The sequence below is a fragment of the Vicugna pacos genome, chromosome 4 (genome assembly GCF_048564905.1).
Source record: "Vicugna pacos chromosome 4, VicPac4, whole genome shotgun sequence".
Lineage (NCBI taxonomy): Eukaryota > Metazoa > Chordata > Mammalia > Artiodactyla > Camelidae > Vicugna > Vicugna pacos.
Window position 1 is genome coordinate 56,705,924 of NC_132990.1, and position 18,206 is coordinate 56,724,129.

Below are 18,206 nucleotides of genomic sequence, written 5' to 3' on the forward strand. Positions count from 1 at the left end.
CACTTTTCTTTGAGAGGTTTGGATGCCTTCCTTTCCTAACCTTTAAAAACCAAAATGATTTATAGACTATCCCACTCCTGCTAGAGTTGGGCAAGTAAGTGGATCATATTTGCATGGGTCACTCTGATTATAGGACTCCACTGTTTTTGAAGTAAAATTGCAAGATTTATTATTCTATTAATGCTCATAAAGTCACTCTTTTGATGAGCCATAATTTCCCTTTATGAGGAGTCTGTATGCCAGTCACCCATGATAAGGGAGAAGAAAGTCCAGACTTCCCACATATTCATATTTCCTGGAACATTTATAAAGTCTTGAAATCCCATATGACTCCAGGGGATAATGGCATAGGGTACAGTTTAACAAAAGACAAATTTCACGGAGTCAGCGTCTCCCCATGAGACTTCCCGCACATTGTTGCCTGTGTGCAAAACCCAAGCTTTTCCATTTTAATTAAAAAATTTAGAAGTGAACTCTCCTGGTGGAGAAGAGAACCCACCAACTAGGCTTGTATTATCTTTGTGAATATTCTTAGGGAATGAAATAGCAGGAGGTGTGAACTTTCTCCTGTTTATCTTAATGGTCCGCTAATGGCAAAGCATAATTGCAGTTACTTAAGTGCCAAGTTTGCCAACACTTTCTTTGACCCAGCTTTTATTTATCCAAATGCTTTCCTATCATTTGGAAGAAAACTACCCCCAATAAAAACCAGCAAACAAACAAAAAGCCCACTCCCCAGCCACGTTTAATTTTTTTTCAGTTCTTTTAGGTGGATAGTTAAGGAATTTGTGACTCCAAAAAAGTCGAAAAATTTGTGCATGGCATCATTGACATTTGAGCCTTCCCACATTCAAAAAAGCAGGGAAATGCGGGAGTTTTGCAGGAGTTTGCTTCACGGCTTTGGGAAGTCAATTTGCTCCTAAACCAGAAGATGGTCTTCTAAAGACTATCCGGCATTTGGAATGGAAACTTAGCCATTGTCCCTTTCGCCCAAAGCACCAACTGGAGCAGCCCGAAAGCCACCTATCTCCCCACCGGTCTCTGGATCTCCTCGCTGCCTTTGTCCCTTCTAGACGTGGAGGCTTGGAGAGGAGGTTTAGTTTCCAAGGATTGGAGCGTTTGAAGGGCGGGGCCATCTCCAAGTCCATCTCCCCTTTTTGTCCTCTTCTCCTGGGACGGGAGGGAGGAGCCAGGTCCCCCCGCTGCCGGTTCGGGAGCTCTCTATCTCGGTCGCTCGAGGTGAGTCTGAAAGGGCGGCAGCCCGTTTAATTGCAGCGCAGGTTAATTTCTTGAGTTCACCGCAGTCGGTCCGCCAGCCGCTTCGCCGGTCTTTGCCAAGTGGGTTTACGAGGTCTGAGGCGTGTTGGGGCGCGCTCACGCTCTCGCGAAAGGCTCCTCCCCAGGGCTCATTCCCCGACTGCGGGAAGCCCTCTGGTGCCCCAGGAGCCTCGGGTTTCCTCTGACCTCGCTGCTTCCTCCTCCTTCCGCACCGCCCGGTTCCCCGCGCCCCTGCCCCCACCCCGCCTGCCCCCGGGGAAGGGCGGCCCCCATCTTAGGACTTCCGACCCAAGCCAACCTAGAAGGTACCTTCACGTCGATGAAGATTTTATCACAGCTTCCCAAACCCAGCAGTAATAGGAGCTTTCAACCTGAAATACGATTGTTATTTTCCCGGTGCAGAGCTTGACAGAAAAAGTCAGCTTTTTATTAAAGACAAAGAGGTAAATTATCAGCCGGGGCACTGAGGGGACGGCGGAGACCTGGCGCGCTTCCTCTGGTTGCCACGAGGAATTTATGGGGGAGCGGCGGCCAGCGCTCAGACACCCCTGGGGTGTCCCTGGGGGAGGAGCTCGGGGCAGTAGGACTTCCCCAGGTCCCTCCGGGCACCTGGAAGGGGTAGTCCTCCCAAGTCTGTACAAAGCCAGGGTCATTTCAGTCCTGAACAGCCTTACCGTCCTCCTCTCCCCTTTCTTCTTTCTCTTCTTTCTTTGACTCCCGTTTCTCTTTCGCCTCTAAGCTTTCTCCTCCTTGTTCTCCTCTCCCTACTTTTCCTTTTCTCTCTCCTCGCCTTTCCTCTCCCTCCCCCTCCTTTCTTCTCCACCGCACGCGCAGAGTGTCATTTATTTATTTATTTATCGCCCCCGCCATCAACACCCTGTTAGGGCTCCCAAGCTTTTCAATGTGAGTGGGAGGAGAAAAGGGCAGGAAGTGTTGACTGGAAGGGGGTGAAATCGTGCCTCTGGGTGAGAGATTCTACCCCGGAATAAACGATTGGGGAAAAACTGGGGAAATGAGGATTCAGATATGTTTATAAAACCCGGCTCTCCGGTGGGAACCTACTCCGCGCGCGTCTCCTCCTCCCCTTTATTGTGTGGGTTTTATGGGGATATCTTCCCGGACTGTTGTTAGGGGTGAGGGGAGGTAGTGAGTACTAAAGAGGACAATCTTGCCCTGGATCCGCCGCACCGCGCCTTCTCCACCGGATGCGCGCTCCCCAATGCAAAGGAATCCAGCAACATCCCCCAATTCAGACGCGGACAAAAGAAACTTTAATTAAGGGTTCTGCCCCGCGCGCTGCGTGTTTCTCTCTCCCGAGGGCTGTCGATGTCCAACTCGAGGTTGCGAGAAATAGAAATGGTACAACCAGCCTATGCCCTTGAACTTCAATTGCTTCTGACGTGCTGTATCGATTTTTTTTAAACTGTAGGGGACCCCCCCCCCCCAACGCTCATCAGATTAAAGCCTTAGGAGACATTAGACGTGGTGAGAGAGGAGGGTAAAACCCACTCCTTTGCAAAATAAATAGTTCAGGACGATTTGGGGGGAAATTACACTAAATAAAAATTCAAGGTGTGAAAGCTTCATCTTGGCTCTCTTGTCTTCAACACCATGACACCTTATCATTAGAAGCTCTGATTGTTACTTTCAGAGCCTTTAGATGATCAGCCAGAAAGTGCAAACAACGCGGGGCTGGAGGGTGTAAAGTTATTTAAGTAGGCTTTTTTTTTTTTTTTCCCTTTTGGTGCGCCGTCAAAACACTTCACAAGTTAGGAAAAGAAAGTGGTGGTTCCGAGGCTCGGAATGATGGATTCTTTCCCTCCCTAACCCCCCCCCCCCCATTCCATATCAGAAAAGAAATAAAATGCACAATGAGCCTTTATTTCGGGGGAGAAGACTTCAAAATACGTGCCAGTAGTGGACAATTTGAGGTTTTCGCTGGAGATACTCACACCGCAAGCTGGAAAGGGATTAAAAAGCCCCACGTGGTTGATCTGGGTTTAGACTTGCAACCTCTAGTTCCTCATGTATGTTCTTTGCAAAGATTGGCCTCTAGATGGATGCGTGTGAGGGACTCTCGGGGGCCGCTGCTCGGCGCCTCGGGCAGGGCTGATGGTGCGAGCGCTATGAGCGGCCCGGCAGGGTCCTCACTGGGGGCTTCCTCTGCCGGCCGGGGCGGCCGGGCGCCTCCGGGACGCGAGCGCGCACGCCTCAGCCCGGCCGCCGCGCTCCACGCACCGCCTTCTCCGCAGGTCTTTATTCATCTCATCTGCCTCTTCCCCTTCTCCTCCTCCTTTGCCTCCTTCTCCTCCTCTTCCTCCTCCTCCTCCTCCACCACCACCACTACCTCCTCCTCCGCCGGCGCCACCGCCTCCTCTTGCATCTCACTGCCCTGGTTCTGTGTTGCTCTGAGTGACAAAGACAATGTCCCAGCCTTAACTTTGCAACCACCTTGCCTCCTTCTGGGGTTCAGCGAGGGGGAGGGGGGACAGCAGCCGCAGCCTCAGCATCTCCTCCACCTTCTCCTTCTGCTCTTCTCCAGCTCTTGGATAATTCTTCCTCCCCCTCCCCCCAGCCCTTTCCTCATTTCTTTCTTTCTTTCTTTCTCTTTTCTTCCTCTCTCCTGCACGTTGTTGTTGTTATTAGAAAGGCTTCGCGCACCCCCTGGTGCTCCGGCGTTTTGTGTGGCAGAAGATTGCCTTCTCTCTTTCTGTCTTGCTTTCTCTCTCCCTCTGGTTGCTCATTATTCAGAGAGAGACACAGAGGGAGGGAGAGAGAGAGCGCGAGGGAGAGGGAGAGGAGAGAGAAGAGGAGAGAGAGAGGGAGAGAGAGAGTGAGAGGGAGAGGGAGGGAGGGAGAGAGAGGGAGAGGGAGAGAGAGACGGATATCTCAGGTCATCTGCAGCTGCAGCGAGTCTGAGGAGCCGAGGAAGGCAGGGAAGATGGCGATCCTCCATTGCTGAGACCCGGCAGAAGCACATGAGACTCCCAAACAACTTCCACAACAATAACCCGAGCAGGAAGAGGAGAAAGAGAAAGAGGATAAGGAGGCGGTGGGGCTGGAGAACCCGAAACACCTCCCGGCGCCGGGACGCTTCTTCTGTAAGTTACTGCAATTAACAAGCACCTCGGGGTGGTCCGAGTGCTCCGGGGAGGAGAGCGCGGGGTGGTGGAGGCACAAACGCGCTCATTCATTCGGCCAAGGAGGGTTGGTGGAGCGGGGAGGAGAGGAAGTCCCCTGCATGGACTGGCTGTTGGAAGAGGAGAAGAAGCAAGAGAGAAGAGGAGGAGGAGGAGGAGGGGAAGGAGGAGGAGGAGGAGGGAGAGAGGGCTGGAGGGGGAGGAGGAAGAGGAGGAGGAGAAGCGAGGGAGGAAGAGGAGGAGGAAGAGGAGAAGGTGGTGGTGGTGGCAGTGGAGGTGGCTGTGCTTTTCCTGCTGGCTGCTCCTTCTGCTGGGGGGAGCGGAGCGCTGTGGCTTAATTAATTTCATGTAGTTCTATGGAGAGAAGAGAAAATGAAAGATGAGTGAGAAGAGAGCTGGAGGCTCAGGACGGATGCTGCGAGTGTGGGGACAGGAGTAGGGACAGAGAGGGGGGCGGAGGGCGGGAGGCGAGGAGACCTGAGCAGAGAGCCAGAGGGAGCGAGCGAGGGGCAGAGGAGGGAGCGCTCCCAGCCGCCCCGACCTGAGCGGGTTGACCTCTTTCTTTCTCTGTCCCTCTCCTTCCTTTCCCCCTCTCTGTCTGCCTGTCCCCAGCCCGATGGCAAAGCCGTGCGGATTGGCACCCCCCTCTTCCTCAGGTATTTGGCTCTCTCTCTCTCTCTCTCTCCCCGAAGTTGGGATGCGGGGTCGGGATGTGTCGGGGGGTAGCGGCGGCGGCTGCTGGTGCTGCCGGTGGAGAGAGAGGCGAGGAGCGGGAGTGGGGCTGGGGGGTGGGGGCGCCGACCGGGTTGGGGGGGGGCGCAGGTTCAGGAGCAGCTGAGGAGCTGTCTCCAGGCTGGGGGTTCAGAAGCGTCTGGTGGAGGAGGACAACGGTTTCTGGAGAGGAGAAGCCATTACACACGCTTGGCTCTCCTCTGAGGAAGGGAGAAAAGACCCCAGGCAGGGGCCTGGGGGTCGCCTCACTCCTGGTGCGGTTCCCAGGGGTCTGCCTTCCTTCCAGGCACGAGGGGAAGCCGCAGCCGCCCCCCATTGGAGCAGCCCCTCTCTTTCCCTTTCTTTATCTCCCTGTCCTCCATTTGCAAGCTGTCTGCTTTGGTTCCAGTCCAGACTCCAAAACACAAAGCTTCTTCTCACGTTCATTCTCCAGGCTTTTCACCATTCCTGGAGGAACCCTCATTTTCTTTTCATTGTAGCTCTGAACCTACTGAGAGGGAGGGAGGCTGCCTGGAGTTCCTTTTATATTCCTCCCCTACTAAAAAAAAAAAAAAGTTTCATTTTTAAGCACGCGTCTGGGATGGGAAAAGACCAACCAGTTGGGGCTTTCTCCCAGGCTCCCGGAGGCTGTGTCTGAGTGTCTGTGTTGGCTGTTTGGTTTGCTTTGGTTTTGTTTCTGGAGGTGGCTTGCAGGTTTTTGGAGGAAGTGACTAGTTTGGTTGAGAGCTGGGAACTGAGTCAGGTAAGCCGTGTCATGTTGTAACTCCACCAGAAAATGGAGGAGAGCACGGTTTCCAGGAGACAAAGCTGAGATGGGAATTGTTTATAAAATTATGGATGTCTCCATTTTGAAGCTCTGTTGGTGATGGCTGGAGGAGGAGGCTTGCCTGCTTGCCCCGACTCCCCTTCCAGGGGATGAATCTTGTGGTGGTTCCTCACTCTCTGTTTCTTGTGCAAAGAAATGAGGGGCTTGGAAGGGCTGCTCAGATTTTTCTCCCACCAAAGGAGTGTGGCTACAAGTTATGGAGGGGTTTGTTTCCATTTTAAAGTAGAACTTTTGGAATTTTTTTCACTCCTTTTGAGTGGACCTGAAGGATTTTGACCTCCTTCAGGAAAGGCAAGGCAAAACCTGAAACCTCTCTCCACTGAGGTCTTCACACAACTTTAAGCTGTTCCAGTTCTCCTGCAAGTCACCAGGAAATGTGATTTCCTCATTGTGAAGATGGTGGTGGCCCTGAGCTGAGATGTTTTTTGGAGTTCTGGGGCTTGGTGATCATCAGGTTGTGATGCACTTTAAGACTTTATTGTCTGGTTGGAGTTGATTTCTGCAAAACAGCATCAGCAACAAATCCTGCAAGATCTCAGAGGAACTCTAAGACTGACTGACCCCAGTTTCTCCAGGCTCTACATTTCTCTTCAGGCTGCTCCATTTGTGTATTAGGCCTTATTTGAGTTCCTTTGTTTTCCCTCTTCCCTTCCATTCTGCTGGGTTTTTTTTTTTCCCCGTGTTCTCGAGTACTGTAAGTCTTCAGAAATATCAGATGTCTTCTTAACCATATCACTATGGGAACGAAATTTTAATATTATGTCGGTTGAGAAAATTTTATGTCCAAGTAGCTTCGCCTTTCTAATTGGGGGAATTTATTAGTCTTAGAGGAAGACATTTTGTGAGGATGGCTTGAAGAAAGGACCCAGACCTACCCCAGTCCACACACACACTGATTGGGAGTTCTTCACAGATTAGTTCTAGAGAATGTATGTCATTGAGCCAAGTGAAAAACTAAATTCTGAAATGCTTGAGGAATTTTGAAAAGCCAACCAAGAAGATGTTGCTTTTCCATTAGGTGAGGTAGCCATCTTGAGGATGAGGGAAGATGTTGGAAGAATTTTAGATGGAGTATGGAAGACAGGTGAGGAAGGCTCCACAGTGGGGTAAAAACCTGGAGGAGATTCAGAACCAATTAATGTATTGTAAGGAGGCTGACTGGACCTTGTTTTCAACTAAGGAGGAAGATAGAAAGGTACCAGCCTCAACAGAAATGAGGAACACATGGGTGAGCGACTTACACCAGCTTTTTTTTTCTTGCTTTGCTTTCTCCTCTGTCAAATTTGTGTGTATGTAAAGTTCTTTATGTCTACAGTATTTTTGTGCATATTGAGGTCGTTTTAGATTCCCAGATGTAGTTATATTCTGTTGAGTAACTGGTAGCAGTGTCATTCAGTAAATGCACAGGGCTGTCTATGACAACATCACATTTTTCCAACCAAACTTATGTCATTAATTGAGGGTTATTGTTCTTCTGAGGGGTGTGAAGAGGAGCAATACATGGTTCTTTAGCTGATAATTGTCCATGGTCAGTGAAGTAAAACCCTGTTTTTGCAGAAGAAGATGTATGGTTTTGAACATTTTCAGTTAATGTGTATGCTCATTTAAAAATACTTCTCTTCAGGGCTCTGATTCTTCATTAAAAACCTTGGGCTCTCCAAGAGCACCTGAAAAAAAAAATCTTACTTGGAATCATACCTTTCATTGTTCATTTTTTTTGAATGTTATCTTTTGATACCATTACTTTTGCTCTTAAGTAGAATGTCATCACTGTTGTATTTAAATTTGCTGATGCACACACACACACATACACACACGTTCCATGTTCAAACTCAGGAAGTTCAAATGCAATGGGATAAAATGAGTTCTTTGGGAAAGTAATTACCAGATAATTTTGCGTCTAATTAACCACATATATTTATGTAAACATAAATACATTATATGTTGATCTCGAAGCAAACTTCCATGATAGCTTTGTGGTGGTTGTTGAGACCAGGATAGCAGGTTCATTACTTATTCCAGTAGGGGAGGGGCGGGGAATCTGACAAACTGGTTGCCAGTCCAGCAGTTTGACTCACACTTTTGTACTTTGCAACCAAATGTTCTGGTGTCTTTATAGACAGCCTTAGAGCTGAGTTTTTCTGGAGGGAAAAATTAGGTATCTAGGAGGCACTTTGGGCTTTGAGAATATGTTCTAACTAGTTACCTAAGAGACACATCCATCTCTGATGTTCTTCCAGCAACATAAGAAGCACCATTATATTCAAGACATGGTTTCTTGAGGGTTTTTTTGGATATACACATTTGAAATGGGACAAGTATTTTGGATAAACCGCTAGGAGAGAAATAAAAAGTGTCGAACTGAACATTCTCAATTGACGTCAGAGCTCAGAGATTCTTGTTTTTGTGGCATCAAGTTGATGAAGCTTGTTATGTCAATTTTTACCTAATTTGCTCTAATATATCACAAAGAAAATCATTCTGCGGAGAAGTACATGTGAGTTGTGATGCATACTGCTATAAAAAAGATTCTTGTTGGGCCTCCGTATTCCATATTTCTCCGATTTATTTCCACCTAATTCATTGATCACATTCCCAGAGGACCTGTTTTTTCCCTCACTCTTTGGAGTTGGAGACAACTTTTTTTTAAAACATTTTTTTATTGAGTTATAGTCATGGAGACAACTTTTAGATGAAAAAGAATTATATATATGTTTAATTTATTTATCTATCTATCTTTCTTTCTTTCTTTCTAATGAGTCTTCTGGAAGACAGTGGGGAAAAAAGAAATCTAACTCTACTAATGGACTTTAGAGTACTTGTGGTCAGTTTTCCTGAAAGTAAAGAATGGTAAAGATGCCTTGGGAATGAGTTCCGTTTTTCTGTGTGATGGAGTTTAATAGGGTCTAGTCCATCTGGGGCTCTTTCCTGGTGTTGAGATTTCTCGTTTAAGGTAACCTTCCTTATCTTCTTTGTGGTATGTGCCTTTATCAGACTTACAGTTCACTGCCTTATGGGACAGGACATTGACAAAGCTGTATTGAATGTTTTAAGTTGATGGCTGGGGAGCAGAGAGGCTATTTCACAATGCCACCCTCACAAATTAGGAAATATATAAGTAATGAACTCAGGGTACGAAGGATCTGACTTGAGTGTATGATTGGATGATTAGTCAATGGAAATGAAGGAAATTCTAAAGAAGTAGGGGGAAATATTTCCAGTGTCTGTCACTAAAACTTAGTGAACTGGGGGGAAAAAGAATCAGTGTCTGTGAGTGTGTGTGAAAGTACTTAACTTGTGAAGTTCACATATTTAGGAAATTGGTAGCTTTGAAAGAAACATTAGCTGAGTGTTGGTGACCTATTAATTGGTTATGAAAAAAACAGAGAAGAAAGTAGATAATGCTAGAAGAAAATTCCTCTTCTTGTGTGATATGCCAGGACATCTGGCAGATGTTTTGTTGGGCCCTAAGGAATGGACAGTTTAATTTTAGCCCTAGCAAGGAAATGGGAAGTTCTAAGCTCTTTTAATAGCACAAGTCTTAGTTTGGGGAAGGTTGCTTAAAAAAATAAGAAAGGGAGAGAAGAGAGGCATTTATTGTACTATGAAAGAACTCCAGGGAACACTGAGATTAAGCTGAGGTTTTGGGGTGATGGACAAAAAATATCATTTCCCAAGTAGAAATTAACATAAAAATCATTTCAAACTTGACTACTTGGGAACACCATAAATGATGAATATTCAGGACTTTTAATAGTCAACGGGCAGATCTTCTCATCGAGAAGCTGGTTGTTTTGTGCCTTGGAGAGGTCATCTACTTCCTATCTCCCCTCCCCCTGTATTGTCATGGAGAGGAAATTGGCACAGGTCAGAAAGTTCATTTGTAACAAAGCCAGCCTAGAACTCAGGTCCGTGACTCCCATCAGGGGCCCTTTCCACTGCTCTCCTGCACCTGATTTGTAGCAGTTTGTGGAACAGTTGCTCCCCTCTCCAGAGGGTGAGGCTGAGAAACTGTGAAAGCATAGGCTGCTGGGGCGGGAGGATTGATTTTTGTTGAGTTGAGTGTAACACATCCGGGAGCCCAAGGCTGAGCATGGTCATTTGTAGAAGTGATGCGCTCCTGAGGCCAGCTTTGTTCGTGGGGCTTCCAGGCAAGTTTTTGCGCTCGGGTTTGTGTTTTTCTTCTCTCATTGTCCTCTCTTCTGTAGCTCTGTCATCTGGGACTGAGGCGTCCCTTTCAAATGCCCTCCTCTGGAAGTTGGTCTGGGTTGATTGCGACTTACCAGAGTGCCCACAATTGGACTCTGAGGATCTGTTTTGCAACGTGGTGAAGGTTGAAATTGGCTTCTTTCAGAGATGCCATTTTGTAATACTGATGAATGGCCGGCCAAGAGAGTGAAATCCAGTCGAAAATGATGACTGGTGCTTTTCCAGTGTTCAGGACTCATCCAAAAATGTGCCCTCTATGTAGCTTCTTGAGGCCCAATTCTCTTCTTGCAGACCAATGGCTAGCTATTTCCCAGGCCCCCATGTATGGGAAGTCATCCTTAAAATGACTTTTGAACAGCACGAGCAACGTGTAACCATGAGAAACATGGTGCTTTAAGAAGGGAGATAGTGGGCTTCCATTTCTGATTCCTCTTGGACAAGTGAAAGTAAGTTTGTGAAGAAGAAGAGTGATGTTTGGAAGTTTCCACATTTTCGAAGCTTCTTCCAAACTAAAGCATAAATTCTTAATCCGGGAGGCAGTCTAGAGAAGGTAGCGCGGGATGTGGACTTCTGGCAGAAACACAGTTAACGCTATAAACAGTTGGACCTCAGTGTGGCACTCCTCCAGATGAGTTGACTGTCGAAAATAAAATGTTCCAGAAGAACTGGGAGAACAGGAAAGAAGTTAAAACAGCATGGTTTGCATGCCAGTACTGAAGGAAGAAAAAAAAAAAAAGTGCAGGGTGGGGTGGGGGGGCTGGCGGGGGTATTGGAGAGAAGATAATCCCAAATTGAACTGACTCTGGGATTTATAAAACCCAGGAGGAGACGTTTCCAAGTGAGGGAGAATGGATTTTTATGAATCTAGGTTGCATTTGCAGTATATTAGGAAGCTCTTTTGAATCTCTTGTCCCCTTGAACTTTGTCTCCAGAGAACTGCACATGCTGATAAATAGAAAGTCAATTGGAAGCACCTTGGGTTTACATTTGCTTCTTGGAAATGCCATTTCTTCTTCTTCTTCTTTTTTTTTTTTTTTTTTTTTAGGTGGAGGTCCTGGGGATTGAACCCAGGGCCTTGTGCATGCTAAGCATGAGCTCTACCACTGAGCTATGCCTTCCCCTCTATCTGTTTGGAAACGCTATTTTAAATGGTGTCTACTTTCTAAGGGATCCTGTCCTTGTCAGATGATGCTTACGTAAGATTTTTAGGCTTGGGATGTGTGGCTCCAACACCAAGCGAGTTTTTTTCAGGGCTTGGAAGGAGGAGAGGTAGAGTACTGTGGGGTGCCAGTAATGGTCACCTGCAGATGCACTGTCTTAATTCTGATGAGTAGATGACTTGGTGTCTTCAAAGCATTCTTGCCTAACTCCTAGCTGGAGACATTTTTTCTTGAGTTATTCTTGGAGGGAAGGCGTCTTTTTGTGCCAGGTCATGGGTATTTTGGTATTGATTTCCTTGCTTTCATGTGTTTGCTTGTTTAGTTCACTGCGTGTTGCTTCTGGATATTAATAAACCACGTGGGCCGGGTCTGTCCGCAGCTTACCCGCAACTTCATGCGAAGAGCGGAGCCTGCTCTTGAGGGTGCAGGGAAGGCGGGTAGGTGCTTATTTGTTCAACAAATAAATGCCTGATGATGAAGGCTGCTGAATTCAGGAAGTTGCTTGCCAGGTTTTCGAGTAGACCTTTAACAGAAGAAAGATGGGGGGAATTCCACTAGGAACCAGAGGATCCTGCTTAAAATGTTTTAGGATCACCTAATAGGAAATGAAGCATTTGTCCAAGATGAGAAAAGACTTACCTTTGTTTTTTGTTTTGTTTCTGGGGTGGAGGGGGGATAATTAGGTTGTTTGTTTATTTGTTTAAATGGAGGTACTGGGGGACACACCACTCTATACCTCTGAGCTGTACCCTCCTCCCGACTTACCTTTGGATTCAGATTGGTTTGAGCACAGAAGGAGCTGGAGGCCCAGGCGAGACGACTGTGTCAGAAGGAATTAAGCCCAGGATTTGTGGAGAGGCTTAGCTGCTACAGGGCCCAGCTGGGGAAGGCCAGACTCACTCCCTAAGCCCTCGTCTGGCCAGTTGAACCAGAACGCGCGCTAAGGCCTTCACATTTTGGAATTCTCTTCCCTCTTCAGATTTAAGAAGGGAAAGTCAATTCTCCTTCAGTTTTGCTCATGTCAGCTGAGTGCTTTTCTCTTGAGCTGGGAAATGCAGGGGGTCGGGGGGCAAGGGGGGAGGGGAAGGGAATGGGAGCTGGAGCTCCTCTGAGGGCACATTGTCCCTTTTAACACTAGAGTGTGTGCCGAGAACGTCGTACTGATTAGTTAGAAGCTAATTGTGCAGTGGCACGACGTGGGCCACTTCAAGGATGCTGGCCGCACAAAAGTTCCAATACTCACCTGCCGATTAAGAAATGGGTTTCTAAACCATCTCATTTCTATTGCTAATGAAAAGCTTTGGAAGGCACCTGTGAATCAGCTCCAGCTGCTCTCGTGGTAGGGAAGTTAGGCCTTGAAAGGATACACGGATTAGCTCGTCAGAAAAGCAAACAGTAGCATCAGCACAAGTAGAAAATAGACAGGGTTGTTAAGCTAACAGAAAAGTAGGCTGCAGCATTGTCACTGCTGTGGTGGGAATTCGCTGGGAAGGAGAGGCGGCTCGGATGGGAGAAGGAGAAGAAGAGGGGCAGGGGGATGATGGACAAGTCGAAATAGAAGAGGTCTGTCCACTGGGAAGAGCCCACCTACAGGAAGAAAGGCGTTGCTTTTACGAGAACAGTAAAGCAAGTGGAAACAGACCTTGTAATTTGGTCCGTATTGCGTGTGAAATATGAAGACCAGGGCTCAGACCCACAGTCTCTGGTCAGTTCTTACTGTAAGAAAGTAAGTTGGGCTCGGAAGGCAATGTATGTGACTTAGGGGTTATAAATACGGCATTGCTGACCCAGGGCGGATGGAAACTTGAAGGAGTTGGTTAAGTAGGCCTAGGCGGAGGTTTTCCTGGAGAAAGAAAGGAGTGGAGAATAGAGCGCAGCAGAAAATACCTGCATTATTAATGGGCTGAACATGCGATCGTCCTCTCTAAGGCTCTCCATACAGCATCTCCACCTCAGCTCCGGGTATGAGCAGTGAGGACTGGAGATGTGCGTGCTTCAGAGGGGAAAGGGTAGACCATGATGACTACCTGCTGTCCAGTTTGGGATTAAGCCCTTTGCTGGAGCCTGGCATCACACGTTGGTCTGTCAGTCCAGTCCTGGCATTTTAAAATCCAAAATAAAAGCCAGTGGTCCAGAGTGTTAGCCATTCTAATCCCGAGTTACATCATCCCTCTGTGTTGTGACCAGTTAGCCATCAAGCAGTCATCACTCAACCCAGACTGGACCTGATCTGGGGGTCCTCCATCGGGGGTAAAATTTGAACACTGGGTTAGAGGCTTCAAGATGGCCAAAAAGTGGATACCAGCCAGAGACCCTGTAATAATTTTAATCACAAGTGCCTAGTACCCGGAAACTTTTCAATGGTTCGTATTTTAAGTGGTCTTCTCTGAAGACTGTTAATTAATATTGAATAATGACAACTGGGAAGGGGATCTGTAGGGAAGAGACCGTTTATTTCCATTTGAATGTCAGAGTTCAGCAGCAAGAACATGTCCCCCTCATTCTGCTGAGTATTGTCACCTCCTGATACTCTGTAAGAATACCTTCCAGAAGGAGATGAAATGTTATTGCTTCATCAGAAAATTCTGCCAGCTCCTCTATAGAGTGGGACTATCACGTAAACCTTTAACAAAATGCTATTTCCCCTCTTGGAGTGACTCACAGTTAGTATTAATACTCGACAACATTTTTTTTTTAACATTTCAAATGAGCCAGGGACTGTTCCTGTGGTAGAGAAAACTGAGGCTTGGGGAGGTAAAGTAATTTACCCAAGTTCATGGAGCTGTGAAATGGGGAGCCAGGATGCACACGCAGGGGGACTACCTCCTGGCTCTCAGCTGGTGGGAACTGGCCTTGGTTATTACTTAGGATGCTAATAGCGTATGTTCCTGATGGTTTATCTCTTCCAGTTGCTTATGCCAGGAGTATATCCTGGTGTTCTGGAAGGAAATCTGAGCTTAATGGAAAATTAATTGTAATATATTAGTTGATGTGAGAGATATAACTTATTGTAATAGCTTGACAAAGTGTTTAACTAAAGAGTGCCCTCTCTTTGTTCGTCTGAGTTACAGAGATGGGGGGGGGGGGAGAAAAAGCCCAAGAGACCATGGAGGGGGAAATTTAGAGAATAAGTATTTTAAAATTGTACTGTATCAGGCTCAGTAGTGTAAAGTAGTCACACATGTGGATATTGAAAAAGCATCTTCCTGTTACGAGCAGAAAGATAATGCTGTGTGACTTATTTTTTTAAGTAGAGGGTGGTTCTTTCTTCTTTCTTAGGGCCTCTTTTGAAAGTCTCAGTGCCCTGTATTGGCTCTGGTAACTCTTAAGCACGAGAAATGTTTTCAGAAGCCACACAGACAGATTTGAAAATTAGTTCCACTGTCTAAGGGTCATTTTGGGAAAAGAGCGCAGATACTGTCCAAAGCATGGGTGCTAATAGCCCCCACGCCCTCCGGGATGACCATGTGCTCTGTTTAGATCATGGAGACATGATGAATGTTTTGGTTTTATTTGCCTCTCCCTGAAACATCACAGTACAGTAAGGAAGCTGTTGTTCATGGATGACCACAAATGCCCTTAATAGAGTAACAAGCTGTACTAAGGGAGCTGGAGCAGGTCCAAATATCCCTACGATATCCAGGACAGTAGCTTTTCTGTAAGGCAGGCGGTCGAGCATCAGTTGCCCAGTAGACTATTTAACCTCCAAGCAAAGAGTGGTGGTTTTATAAAGTCTTAACTTTGCTATGATGTGTTCAGGTGATTGCCTGTCCCTCGATAGACTCAGTACCCAAAACCTGGATAGGAGGATAAGCTTGTGTCCTGTGAGTGTTTCAGAGGAGGTTGTAAAGTTACCCATCTTTACCTGTCATCCACATCACTATCTACCAAACTCATCAAAACCATTGTTTTCTTAGACAAAGCCCTTTAATGGGAAAAAGGTTCAGAAAAAAATAACTACTTAGTTGAATAGGGTAAAATTGAACTCTACCAAAGCCTGCGGTTCTGCGGGTGAAATTTCTTATATAAATTTTAACCTTAGCTATAGGGACTCTCTTTAACCTTAGCTATATATAGTGCCTAGCCATCTAAGAAGCTCCCTGAGCCCAGCCTGTCTCAAAGACTGGTCCTTAACATGTTTCTTAACTCTTCCTTTTAATTCTTTGAAGAGACGTCTACCCCAGGCTACCCTTAGGAGCTTTGCAGAAAGTGTAGGGGAATTGGGTCAACATCTCTTTGTGGGTGCAGTGACATCCACTTGGGAAAGGACATTGAATTTGAGGATACACTCAACATGAGAGGCAGGATAGGAGAGGGAGCCATAGGGCGTGTCCAAGGAGGCAAATGTATAAAGTTTCTGTACTTAGGCGTGGGTGGGGGAATCCCCCCTTATACCGAAAAGAAAAGAAAATCACTTCTTCAAAGACAGACTGCATTATTATGTGAAAAAGCACATTGCCTGGATCGCATAGAATAGCACACGTTCAAGAAAGCAGACCTGTATCCTCACTCGTGTGGACATCCTCATCATTCTTTCCAGCTTTCCCCAGGGCATTGCCTCTCATCAGTCATGTTAGGGGGCTGAGCAGTGAGGTCAGCTGCCCCTGAAATTCATCCCCACCCCTTGGTTGGCTCAGGTGCCTGAATCCCTCACTCCTTTTTTTCTCTGACCAGTGGCTGTAGCTTGTTCATAATGAACGAACATCACCCATAGGTCCTGAAATTAGCAAGTGTTAAATGTTATGTGATTATTAGGGGGGAAACAAGATAATCTAGTCAGTGGGCTTAATTAAGTTGTGATCGCCCAATTGCTGCTTGATGATAATTATATTCATAACCCCGTTTCTAGACGTCAACTACAATTATCAAAATTGACCCCAGCACAGGTAAGTGTTAGCGATCTTCCTTGAAACGGCTTCTGAACGGTGCATTTCCAGTGTTCCCACTACATTCCTCATGGTCCTTTTTCCTTTCTTGGCCACCTTTCCATCGTCTTTTCCCTCATGTTGGTAGAAAGGTGTGTGGCAGCATTACCTCACCTTGTCTGTGACCATGCACATTTTATATAGCTTGTATTACTGTCTACAGAAAAATAAATTCCTAAGTTTTTAAAAGTTCAGATATGGATGAAAGGCATTCATAAAGCAGCACATGGGAATCTCAAAGCCGAAAAATCCAAAATCGGCTAGATTTTTTTTTTTTCCCCTCGGTACGTGACACCTGTTCAGTAGATTTACTGTGATTCATTTGAATACATCTTTTACTTTATAAGGCATAGTCTTAGAATGAAAAAGAGTGTCATCGGGGTTTAAGATACTGCCTTATCAACAGGATCATTAAGGTCTGAGGAATATAGAATGAGGGCTTTTAACTTTCTGTGACCCCCTCCTTTTTTCCAAATTCATGACATTTGCTGCCGATGTATTCTAGGAGAAAAAGAACACGTCCCTGCAGGGGCCATCCTCTACTGTTATCTCTCAGACGAAGTCAGTGATTTCTAGGAAATATAAACAACAACCTGTATCAGAAGTGGATACGTCAGTGTGACACTGTGAATCACTGGGCCAGATTGTCACTTGGCAGCCTTCCCTTTCTGACATGCAGTTATAGTGCAATTAAAATGTGCACACCATGGCTAAACTTCATTGCAGTTGAACTGTTTGAAGAACAATGAGGAACTCGGCTACTATATCTATGGGAATATGGGTGTGTGTGTGTATGTGTTCACGGGTAAACTTGTTTAAGTGTGTAAATATCTTTTAGATAGATAGACTCTCGCTGGGAGAAGGCACTTACTTTTGGCTGAAGCATCAGGCATGCAGATTTCTCAGAATTTCTGTGTGAACATGGAGTTCTTTGTGCTGGGGTCTTTTAGGAAAGTGGTGTGTAGTGGGTGGAGCATATTCTGGGTCTTGCACAGTCACAGGATAAAATCTGTCTCTGTTCCTTCCTAGCTGTGTGACCTTGAATAAATCACTTAACCTCTCTGTTCCGACGAGGTCCTACCCAATGAAATGGGGATAATGATATGAATCTGTAGAACTAGCATAAGGACCAAAATGTCTTATGCGTATAAGGGTTCTGGTTCATAATGGGCACTGGAAAAATGATAGTGTCTGTCTTCGTCACGGATAAAGAAACTGAGGTTGACATCTGTACGGAGGGCTTTTACCAGATGTGAATTGTGTTGTCCTAGGTCTTAGACTCTGTGTTTTATTTTTGTGCCACATCTGTCTTATCTGATGAGCAGTCCTCATTGCTGTTGTCCATTCGCAGGTAGACTTTTCCAGATTGTGAGCCTCTGGGCTGGTTGGCTGTGGGCCGCACAGCATTCCACACCTGCGTGTGTGTTCAGTAGGGGTTTGTAAACCACCTGAGGGTGATGCCCTGTCCTCTTGGAAAAGGACATGACACCAAAGCCTGTCCCCACTTTGCAGAGATATTCCCTGCAGCGCTGTGGGACTAATTTTTGATCAACGTGAACTTCTTTGAGCTTTTGGGAAGAAAGATACTACTCTTCCTCTTGCTTGGTATCGTTCTGGCAAAGATGATTCGTCTAAGAGCCCTGTATTTATTCAGCGAAAATCCGGGCCCTGCTGTTTTATATAAAGGTTGGTTGCCTCTTTTATGGTTTTATTCGTATACGTAGCCCTGAGCCAGTTTGAGGGCTGTCCTGTGGCCTTGCTTGGAATTGCTTTGGTCTTCTCTGTGCAAATGTTTATTTTAATAGCCCATGTCCACTTGGTCTTACTAATGTACTGTAATATCAGATGCTTAGAGATCTCACGGGTAAGGAGGCTAATTTTAGAATGCCTTCAGGGTAGATGATATTTCAAAATGTGGAAGGGCGTGGGTAGGGCC

At 46.3% G+C, this 18,206-nt stretch overlaps 2 protein-coding genes across 5 annotated transcripts in view; one reads left to right on the plus strand and one right to left on the minus strand.

The window, feature by feature from the left end:
- Positions 1-1,023: 1,023 nt before the first annotated feature.
- Positions 1,024-1,551, minus strand: LOC102535121 (uncharacterized). The gene is given in 3 exon segments (XM_072958985.1): positions 1,024-1,219; positions 1,221-1,410; positions 1,413-1,551. Coding segments are annotated over 3 exon segments (525 nt in total).
- A 2,567-nt stretch (positions 1,552-4,118) lies between these two features.
- ZNF462 (zinc finger protein 462) overlaps positions 4,119-18,206 on the plus strand; it is a 128,800-nt gene continuing 114,712 nt past the window's right edge. Inside the window, exon 1 of one of the 4 annotated variants that reach the window (XM_006213382.4) lies at positions 4,119-4,379. The gene's annotated coding sequence lies outside the window, so the exon portion shown is untranslated. Of the gene's footprint in view, positions 4,380-4,657; positions 5,075-7,156; positions 7,205-18,206 lie in introns of those variants that run through there. The other 3 variants (XM_031677387.2, XM_072959873.1, XM_072959872.1) reach the window with 3 other exon arrangements.